Consider the following 11,796-nt stretch of genomic DNA (forward strand, 5'->3'; position numbering starts at 1 on the left):
TTTCCCATCTTTTGCTATGACAAAAAATGCTGCACAAAGTCTGTGAGCCTACTTTGGCTCAGGAGGCTTCCCAATTAAAACAATTTATTTAATTAAAAAGAAGAAAAAAATGTTGCAATAAAACATCTGTTCATAAATCATATACATTTGTTTAATGAACACATTTCATTTATGAAGCTCACAAATGTATTTGCAGGATAAATTCCTAGAAGTGGACTGCTGGGTCAAATAACTTCTACAGTTTTGTACATTTTGTAACTTTAATGAATATTACCAATTGCCATCCACAAGAGGTGTCCCAGTTTACAGAATTCAAAATTACAAAATTTTGAATTACAAAATTCCCACCAGCAATGAGAATATGTACACAGATAACTTTAAGAGACTTGCCAAGACTGGCTTGGCTTGTATGACTTTGTTTAATGTGTTTAGCAAGGTAAACTAATAGATTTGAAACTAAGGCAACTTATTAGGTCAACTGATCGAATACAACATGAGGAAAAAACATGCTCTTTTCCTGCAGCTTTCCTGTGTAAATGTCACTCACACTCAGTTTTTAGGAATTTCACCCACCTATTGCAGGAGCTAAGTTATACCTATCTTAATGCCCAGTGAAGTTTCTGCATGTTTGAGAATCTATGTAGTATTCCCAATTGCACAGAATTCAGTGATGTACTGACTGGTATTAATGGAAATAATTTGGTTTTAATTCTCTCATAAACTTCAATTTGCTACTTTTTTTAAAAAGGAAAACCACAAATAATACTCTCTAAAATATGGTAATACAGTACCTGTACTTTTACCAGGGTACCTAAAATTGTGGATTGATAGGCCTTTGAAATAAAGATCAGTCGATACTAGTGAGGTGTCAACATTATAATACTAAAATCCAATAATATAATTCAGTGCCTAATGATACTAGCCTTAGAGGAAGGCTGTCTGAGTTCAGATGTTGGTTAGTACTTGTTTAGGGGACCCTCTGCAAGCTGGATTGCTTGCAATTTATTTACAGTTACAAAACATCAACTCCTTGGTAGGGTTGACATGAAGATTAAATAAAATCTGATAAAGATGCACCACATTGCTAGGAGCATCATTATCATTGATAAATGATCCCTGCAGTGAAAGCTCACAGATTCTTTGTCATAGTTTTTCATGACAAAGATTCTGATTCTTACTAATTGAGAACATCAAGAAAATGTCTTCAGAATATTTACTTAGAAGCACTGATATGAAACACGGTGCTTATACATAATTGTTTAGTTAAAGATGGAGTGAGAAGAACATGGCCTTTGGAGTTGAACAGGGTCGTGGTCTTGAATATTGGCTCTGCCACTCAGCAGCAAGACACCTGGCCAAATAGCAATCCCTCTGAGTCTCCTTCCTTATCTTTATTTATTTATAGATAAGAGTCTCACTCTGTCGCCCAGGCTGGAGTGCAGTGGCGAGATCTTGTCTCACTGCAACCTCGTCTCCTGGGTTTGAGTGATTCTCATGCCTCAGCCTCCTGAGTAGCTGGGATTACAGGCACTGACCACCTCAGCCGGCTAATTTTTGTATCTTTAGTAAAGATGGGGTTGAACTCCTAACCTCAAGTGATCTGCCCGCCTTGGCCTCCATGAGTGCCGGGATTACAGGCGTAAGCCACCTTGCCCGGCCTCTTTCCTTATCTTTAAATGGCATAGCAACACCTATTTTCCATGGTTAGTGTGAGGATTAAATGAGATAATGTGTGTAAAGTGTCTGGTGCAAGCTAAGCACCCATAAATGAGAACTGTCATTAGTTATTAAAGCAATATATCTAATAGTATTAATTCAATTAGCAATTATCAATTGTCTGTGCTATGCCCAACACTGCTCTAGGGAAGCTGATGGGAATACAAAAAATGCAAATATTCTCTGTGTGTGTATAACACATTTCTCAATAAATACAGAATACACGTGACATACAAAAACATCTTCCACATCCCATACAAGCTCTGATGTAGTCTGAAATGGGGATGAGATTCAATAGAGTTTCTGTTTATCTCTTTTTGGGAAGAACGTACACTGTCCCTAAGCTTAGAGTGGCTAATTATGATTTGAAGTGATACAAGTCACTGGTACCACACTGCATTTTTTCATTCTCATTGTTTAGGAATCAAAATAAACGGGAATGTGTCCTACCATTTCAGCATTATTATTATGCTCCACATACCTTTAAAGTAAGTCTTTTTGTGAATGATAAAAGTCTGACAAAGGTAGTGTACACACAACCACAGACAAATATTGATAATGAATATCAATGCAAAAATCCTAATGAAATATTCATTGGAATTGGGCAATATATTAATAATATATTACAACCAAATAAAACTAACTCAGAGAGTATAAATGTGATTCAGTGTTAAAACTGTTTTAAACACCACATTAATATGATGGAAGAGAAAAATAATGATTTGCTCAATAAGCACTGAGAGTCACTTGATAACTCAATATGCATTCCTGAACTAAAAAGATCGAACTCACAAATCTCAGTTAGCTGGAACAGTAGACCTTTTCCTTTACACGATGATCAAAAGCCAGCATCATGTTTCAAGGCAAAATAGGAAAAATGTTCCCATGAATACTAAGCAAAAAAAATTATATAACATAGCTTTGGATGTTTATCTTAACATAGACTATTAAGAGAACTATATAAGATGTATGAAAAGTGAAAAGAGGTAAAATGATCTTTATTTGCAATTGATATAATTGTATACTTGAAAACGCCAAAGGAACAACCAGAAAACTATTAAAATTGATAAAATAATTAGATAAGGTACTGGTTACAATATTTGTAATTAAAATCAGGATTTTCTATGTACAATCAGAAAACATAATGGAGGTAAACATTCCATTCACAAAAGCGTTAACAGATGACATGCTTTGGAATAAACACCAAGAAAGAGACCTACCTGAAGAAAATTTGAAAATGCCACTGAAATACAAAACACTTGCATATACATGGATAGGAAGATTCAAAATTATAAAGATGTCAATTCTCCCTAAATTAATCTAGAGACTCAATATGATTTCAATCCAAATGTCAATTCTTTGGGGGGCTGATATGAAATTGTCATAGAACTTGAATAATAAACATGAGAATACAGTTGGCCCTTCGGTAAAAGATTATCATAAAATCATTCAAAATACAACTTGAATACTAAATATGTGAGAATATAGTCAGCCCTTCATATCCATGGTTTCTGCATCCACGGATTCAACAAAGCAGGAATAAAAAATACTTTAAAAAAAAAAACTGTGTCTGTACTGAACATGTACAGACTTTTAAAAATGTCATTATTCCCTAAACAATACAGTATAACTATTTACATAGCATTTACATAGTATTCGATAGTCTCATCTAAGTAATCTAGAGATGATTTAAAACATACAGGAGGATGTGCATAGGTTATGTGCGAATAATATACCATTTTATAGCAGAGACTTGACCATCTGTGGATTTCAGTATATGAGGGAGGTCCTACAACCAGTTCCCCACAGACCAAAGGGATGAGTGTATTTGGGAAAAGCTTGAGACAGAAGAATGAGACCAGCCCTACCAGTTATTAAATTTCAAAACTACAGTTAACCAAAATAGCTGGTTACTGAACAGAAATAGAAGTATCAGTGGCATTTCAAATCAGTGGGTAAAAAGGACAATTCAAAATTGTTGTGAAAATTTGCTACTTGTTTGTGGGAAAATTGCATTCTGACATCATCACTTACATTTTTTTTTTTGAGAGGGAGTCTCGCTCTCTCGCCCAGGCTGGAGTGCAATGGCACGATCTCGGCTCATTGCAACCTCCGCCTCAACCTCCCAAGTAGCTGGGAATAGGGCACCCACCATCATGCCTGGCTAATTTCTGTACTTTTGTAGAGATGGGGTTTCACCATGTTGGCCAGCCTGGCCTCAGGTGATCTGCCTGCCTCCACCTCCCAAAGTGCTGGGATCACTGGCATAAGACACCGTGCCCGGCCATCACCACTTACTTTAAAATGAATAATAGATGAAGCAAACTTCAAATATTAAAATGTAACAAATTACTAGAAGAAAAACATATTTTTAGAATCTGAGCATGGATAAGGCTTTCCCAAGTGTAACCCACAACATAGAAGTCATAAAGAAAAAAAACCCACATAAATCTGGCTTTGTAACAGGTTAAAATTTACCATACTATGAAAATAAATACATGGCTATACAAACAAATGACAAACTAAGAACAACTACAGCAGTACACATGAAGGGTTAATTTCCTAAATATACAATAAACTCCCATAAAATCACAATACACAGGTAATCTAAAAGTGGCAAAATATATAAACAGGAAGCTTAACAGAAAAAGTTGCTCAACCTCACTCATAATTACATACAAAACTAGAAGCTGGGCATTGTGGCTGATGCCTATAATGCTAGCACTTTGGGAGGCCGAGGTGGGAAGATTGCTTGAGCCCAGGAATTCAAGACCAACCTCGCCAACAAAGTGAACACCCCACCCCCCAACCTCTGTCCTGTCTCGATAGAAAAATTTATAAATTAGCCAGGCAGGAGGATCCCTTGGGCCAGGCCAAGGAAGTTGAGGCTGCAGTGAGCCACGATAGCACCATTGCACTCCAGCCTGGGCGACACAGCGAGACCCTGGCTTAAAAAACCAACCAACAAACAAAAATGAGAACAACCTAGAAGTTATTTTTTCACAGAGAAGATTAGTAACAATGAATATTATTACTAATAAGATGACTTTTTTTTGAGACAAGGTCTCACTCTGTCCCCCAGGCTAGAGTGCAGTGGTGCTATCATGGCTCGCTACAGCCTCAACCTCCTGGGCTCAGGCAATCCTCCTGCCTCAGCCTCCCGAGTAGCTGGGACTTACAGGTATGTGCCACCATGCCCGACTAATTTTTCTATTTTTTGTAAAGACGGGGGTCTACCTATGCTGCTCAGGCTGGTCTCGAACTCCTGGGCTTAAGCGATCCGCTCACCTCAGCCTGCCAAAGTGCTGGCATTACAGACTTCAGCCACTGCGCCCAGCAAGACTACTCTTATTAAATAATGAATGAATACAGGTTTATGAGCATTCATGTAAACAGGTATTTTCCTATACTGTTGGAGAGAGCTTAAAATGATTTAACGCTCCTGATGAGCAACTGGTAATGCTTAAATTTAAAATGTAGTTTGGCAGAGTAATTTTTAAAAATACATCCCATAGGTATATTCACGTAAGCAAATATGAGGATGTGCACAGGTTTTCAGAATGTTTTTTTTTTTTTAATCACCAAAACTTGAAGCCAACCAAATAATTGGAAAATGTAAAATTATGATATATTCATTTACTGTGATTGACTACTATCCAATCGCAGAAGAAAAACCCAGTGAGGTACCGTTAGAGGTACTGATGTGAGATGTCTTAAAAACACCGAATTGCTAAGTGACTAAAATCAAGATGCAGAACTGTATGCAGAGTATGATCCAATTTCTGGAAAAATATGTGTATGAAATTCTTACTAGTGGTTACCTCTGGTGAATGGGATTGTTGGGGGATGAGGACTTTGACTTTTTACTTTAACTCTTCTGCACATTGCATATGGCCTGAAGTTTCCTTTGTAGGCAAGTGTGGCTTATTTACGCTTTTCCAAACTCTGCAATCTATCCAGGAAGGTCTCTTCACATGACACCCACATTCCCACTTCTGTGCCTTGGGCTCAGGTCCTCCTCTTGTCCATTCTTCAAGGACCAGCTCAAATGCCAACAATTCCACGAGAATTTTCTGAACTCCTTAAAAGTACACTGCTCTCTTCCTTCTTGGTATTCCCACTGTACACAGCTGTGCATTTTTCTCTCACTTACATTTGTCTACTTTTTCCAATTTCTAAGCATCTTAAGAGGACAAAGTATGTTTAAAATTATTTTGTCTTCTGCACTCCCACATTACAGTCAATATGAAGCATAGCATTCGATACTTTTAAATATGAGATAATTTCCTCAGTATATACATATTACTTTCAAAAGGGTGAGCCTGGCCAGGCATGGTGGCTCACGCCTGTAATCTCAGCACTTTGGGAGGCCGAGGCTGGCGGGTCACCTGAGGTCAGGAGTTCGAGACCAGCCTGGCCAACATGGTGAAACCCCATCTCTACTAAAAATACAAAAATTAGCCGGGAACGGTGGCGGGCACCTGTAATCTCAGCTACTCAGGAGGCTGAGATAGGAGAATGGCTTGAAACCTGGAGGCAGACATAGTGAGCAGAGATCGCACCACTGCACTCCAGCTTGGGCGACATGGGAAGACTCTGTCTCAAAAAAAAAAAAAAAAAAAAAAATTGCTGAGCCTTGTCATTTAGTTCCCAGGTCTTGTGGCCTACACTTTATTTAGAAATGTGCAGATGGTATAAAATCTACTTCTTTAGAATAAATTCACATTTTGTACCTCTGAAATTTTCCATTCAAGGAAATCTTCAAAATTGAGATCTGATTTATTCACAATTCTGATGGTAAGCAGAACACTTACTTAATTTAGCAAACTGCTTCCTAACTATCCTCCCCACATAAATAAAACAAAAAACTAAGGTCTTCAAAGAATATTTCAGTAACAAGAATATAAAAATATTGAATACTAAAGAAGAGCAATAGATATAATATTGTAATATCACTTTTATCCAGTGTAAGACAATGTTTAAGCTTTATTTTTATGAAACATTTCAGATTCCCTCATATCACAGCACATCAATAAGCAATATGTACATAGACTGACTTTTATAGTACATGTCATGTCCCAAATTCCCAATCCTAGGTAAGATATCAAGTTACAAAATGCAAGTGCTGATAATTAAACTATAGGTAGTATATTAAACAAAAGTGAGTTTTTAGCAATTATGTGAAATGAGGCTTTAATCAAAACGAGACAATGCCACAAGGTGTCTTTTTTCCCAAGAGTAATTAATTCAGTCAAGCCCATGATTCTAAGCTCAAGTGACAAGTTTTATATTCTTGAAGCAACAAGAAAAGTCAATCAATGCTTAAGTGGTATATTTTAGTATATGTTATATTTCTGAACAATCTCTCATTGCATTCAATTTTTAGCACTTGTCTTTGAGTTTAATAAAACAAAATAATTAGAGAAGAAAGCCCACTCCACTTTGAGGAATGCAACATAATTGTTCTGTCTGGGTACAACACTGGGGGTCTTTTGTCAACTTACCATACTAATTGACTTACCAAAAGCATACTTCCTTCCGCTACAACTGTAATTGGAACACACAGATTTTACCTGAAGAAAATCCTGTACTTCCAGTTTTAAAAAGCAGACAATTCTATGAAGAGGCAACCATTTAAATATCTAACTATACACATTTAAGTTTTTACAGCTTCATGCCTTATGAGGAATTTTGATTTCAGAAGTATCATTTCACAGATTCAGCATAATTTATACATATTTCATACAGTATAGTATTAGAAACTGTTAAATGGCACAGAATAATCATAATTACTACAAAACTTTAACAATTTCCAGTGATCTTAAAAAGACAAATTATAACCGCCTTTGCTCAGCTAAGATATCCAGTTATGGTTATAACTTTCGAAAATCCTAAAGTTATGTGAAAAAAAAATGGTCAAAGAAAATCTGTAAATCTGATACTTTCCAATATTTTAAATATGCATAGCTAAAGAGAAAATAAAGGGGTTGATCTGGCACATGAATAATTAAGTCAATGAATTTTACAACCCTGAGCCACTTCGGCAACTATTTTAGGTTTCACATAATTTTCAGTCTTAGCACCACCATTTTCATTTAGATAAAAGAAATGACCTTTTGAAATCATGGGCATCAAATTTGGTGCTTATGGACAAGAATCACAACTAGAAGCTAGAGACAAAATGGATCACAGCAAGCACAGTTTCTCTCAAAGTAGAAGGAATGTTATAGAATATACAATAGAAGCGATAGTTTAGAAACCTTGGGAAGCTCACATTTCTTATTTTGTTTTACTGAACAATTTGAAGTAAGCATCATATTCATGTTTAAAAAAATGAAACAGGAAAAATGCAGCATGGAACATTTTAGGAGTCACAGGAGGTTCTCTTCTTCCCTTTGCTTTGGGCACATTGTCTCACCTGTTTTCAGTTTGGTACAAAAAGAAACAAAACCAAATCTCTGCTCAGAGTAGTCATAGTGAGAACACTGAGGTTTGCATATGTTTTTCCAATTTCCCATCCATCTAGACCCTGAAATCTAAATAAATATTTCAGTTAAAACTTTTTTTCCATTTGCATGACGTCTAGGCCACTACATACCCTACCCTGAATGGGGGAGGATGGGACAGCTGTATCATAAACTGAAGCAGTGGCCGCTAAAGCCTGGCAACTGCTGCCAGAGTCCCCAATGTGTCCTGCCTATTATTATTTTTTTTAAAATATGACAAAGGCAAAAGCTACAGTTGGAAACTCACGCAATTTAGAAATGTCGAAAAATTTTATTATAGTCCTTAAGATTTCCAAGTAAACGCTCCTGAATCAAGTATTACAAAGCTGCTAATTAGCAACTGAAAATTAGCCATTCAAATGATATTAGAAATAGTTGCTGAATTGTTTTTATGAAAGCTTCCTCTTGGATTCTGTAAGGATCAGAGTATCTGAATCCACACACCAGCTAGTTTCAAGAAAGAATTCTTTTGACTAAAACTTACCCTAAAACCAATTTTCCCAACGCTTTTCTTTTTCCCAAATAGTCTAACGTTTTGAGGAGAAATATATGAGGCAGGGTGTTTTATACTGCACTGTACCCTTTAGGAAACCTTTTAGTGAACGGGGAAAATTTTCACAACATAAACTCTATGTATTTATAGATATTATTACTCTGCTGTATAATATATACTGTGGAGGGAAAAAAATAAGAAAAGACTAGCCTGGGCAACATGGTAAAACCCCATCTCTACAAAAAATACAAAAATTAGTTGGGTATGGTGGTGCCAGCCTGTGGTTCCAGCTACATGGGAGGCTGAGGTGGGAGGATTGCCTGAGCCTGGGAGGTCAAGGCTGCAGTTAGTTGTGACCCTGCCACTGTACTCCAGCCTGGGCAACAGGGTGAGACCCTGTCTCAAAAAAAAAAAAAAAAAAAAAAAAAAAAGGGGTTTTATCAAAGGATAAAACTGAAATGCTATAGTGTATAGTGTGACCATAACTGCAGAAGAGAATCAGCATAATTTAAAAGGATAGCTAGCATACTATATGTTTTAATAATTCCAGTATTTTTGTTATTTGGGCTTAATTTAACTTCTTTTCCTCTTTTTGATTTTTGTATTCTAAGAGGGCACTTTTAATTTTCAAGTTGTGTTTGAAACTATAAAGAGTATGCTAATACAACTTAATATAAATATAAATAATATATAAGCTCTCTCTCTATATATATACATACATATAAACAGACCCAAGCATTAGACCACTGATGTTGTACTTTCAGGATTCACACGAATAAGTCTAGATGCATTCCTCAGATCTTGGAGTTGCTTGGCAGGTTTCCCCACACCTTCTTCAAACCTTTTCTCCACCACAGGGAGGACTGTTTCATATAAAAAGGATGCATTCTGTCTGATAAAAGCTTTCTTCTCTGGATCCTGCTCACATCGAAGACTATAATCCACATGCTGAACAGCAACCAAAATGATTTCCACCAGGCTCTCCAAAAGTACCATGTGCAGCTCTGGGAAATACAGCTTCAGAGCCTCTTCCAAGAAGCCCATGGTCTGTTTGGTGAAAGCAACCACTGTGTAACTTAGGTTCACCCAGCAGTCATCCCCTGTGTACTGCTCAAAGTTACTTACCCCACAACTTTTCATCTCTTCTTTGAGCTTACCCAGGGCTTCTGGCGTCATCAAGTTCATCCTTCTCCACATCTCTTCAGAGTTGCGATGTTTAGTGGCTTCGATGATGATTTCTTTGTAACTGTGCAAGGCCCCTTGGATGTCTTTCACCAGAAGGGCATGGATGATGAAGGTGAGGTCCAGTCCGATATCACCCAGTTGCTGGCAATGCTCCTTAGCCACTTTTACACACTCAGCTGCTGTCGAGAGGCTCTCCTTACTATCAAAGACCTGCTTGCTGAAAGCATCCACGAACATGCCCATGGCTGATCTTGCCCAGACCACAAAAGCGGAGTAGCAGCCGCTGTCAGTGCCTGCAAAATCGATCTCAAATTCTCTTGCAGTCTCAAGAAGGCTGGTAAAGAAGACATGGCACAGCTTATGAATATAGAGTAAAGTGGCACCTTCAATGCGAAGCTGACGAATTGCTGTATGAACAGCGGCTGCCCTGTTTCTCAAAAATAGCTCACAGGCCTTCGTGCACTGGCCCAGCCGGATCAGTTGCGAAACTGCTCTGCGAGTAGCCTTGGGACCACCTCTCAGGGAACGATCTGGGGAGAGTTCGAAAACCAGCACCTCAGTGAGCTGTCGAACTCGCTCCTCCACTTTGGCCCTTAGTTCTTTTACAGGAGGTGGGCTAGGCTTATCTTCCAGGTAATGGTTCAATTTATCCAGCAGGTCAACAGCCCCTTCAAAGTCCCTCTGCGCAATGCAGACATCCAGGTCTTCAGGCAACTCCTGGATCCATTCCATGGAGAGGTCCACGTTCTCTTCCTCTACCTCAGGAACAGCTGGTTCTTCTTCTTCGTCATCCTCAAATGGGTTAGTGGCCTTGGAAGTCACTTGGGGTGGCCCTCGAGGGGCCGCTGCCTCTTCCTGCTCCCTTCGCCTTTTCTCACTGAGGGCTCTCTTGGTCTCCTCCAGCACTTCCAGCCACTCTCGTTTGATTTTAGCATTTTCGGCCTGGAAAATACGGCTCTCGGGGAACATAAGCAGCTTGAACATGTCCTTCATGGGCGGGTTGTCCTTGACATTGACTACGGCCAAACCATCTAGGGAATAGAGAGCGTTGTAGCGATACATCCCCCGCCGCTGCGGCAGCCAGGTAGCCACCAACAAACAATCGTTCATGAGAAAGCCGTGCACCCGCTGCAGTTGGGCCATATGGTCGGCATCGTATTCCACTAGGTCCCCGTTGTACACCAGGTACTGTCCCGGCGTCTCCAGCAAATGCCTGCAGCCTTCCACCTTCTCAAGCAGGGTAGTGAGAGTGCGCTGCTTTCCTTCCTCGCCTGCACCGGAGGCGTCGCGGGAGGTGCCCCCGGGGGTGGAGAAAAAACCGGCCTGGCCTCGGAGGTGGTCTCGGCCCCCCGCCCCACCGACTCCCTCCTCCCCCCCCGAGGCGGCAGCGGCTCCGGCGGCAGCTGCGGCAGGCAGCAACGTAAGCGGGATGCTCTCCAGGCTGCTCTTCTGCTCCGTCAGCAGGTGGCTGAGCTGGTACATCTCGCTCTCCAGGTAGGAGATCTCGCGGGCTGTCTCTATGAACTGCCGGTAGTTCTGGTAGACGTTGCGCTTCAGGTTCTGCGCCGTCTCCTCCGCCAGCGCCTGGATGCGCTGCCGGTGCTCCTGGAGGTCCCGGTCCCCATCCGACTGCTGCGAGAGCTGCTTCACGTACAGCCGCGCCTCAAAACCCCCTGACTCCAGCTGCCGACGCAGGCGGCTCGCCCCACTGTCCGACATCGCCATCGCCATTTCCGTCAGGGTCTCACGCACTCACTGTCACTATCAGCGCCGCAGCCGCCGCGGCTGTCTACACCCACCCAAGACTCGCGGAGCTCCTGAGCTGAGGGAGCAGGAATTGGAACGAGACGAGTGCGCCTGCGCCGGGTCTGAGCGACAGACACTGCGCCTGCGCAA

At 40.1% G+C, this 11,796-nt stretch overlaps 1 protein-coding gene across 1 annotated transcript; it reads right to left on the minus strand.

Moving 5' to 3' along the window:
* Window positions 1-6,655: 6,655 nt before the first annotated feature.
* Window positions 6,656-11,752, minus strand: EXOC8 (exocyst complex component 8). The gene has a single exon (XM_010374055.2). The coding sequence runs from the start codon at window positions 11,629-11,631 to the stop codon at window positions 9,454-9,456; it is 2,178 nt and encodes a 725-aa protein (XP_010372357.2). The 5' UTR covers window positions 11,632-11,752; the 3' UTR covers window positions 6,656-9,453.
* Between the last annotated feature and the right edge of the window lie 44 nt (window positions 11,753-11,796).

Source organism: Rhinopithecus roxellana, chromosome 8 (assembly GCF_007565055.1).
Source record: "Rhinopithecus roxellana isolate Shanxi Qingling chromosome 8, ASM756505v1, whole genome shotgun sequence".
In the NCBI taxonomy this organism is placed as follows: domain Eukaryota; kingdom Metazoa; phylum Chordata; class Mammalia; order Primates; family Cercopithecidae; genus Rhinopithecus; species Rhinopithecus roxellana.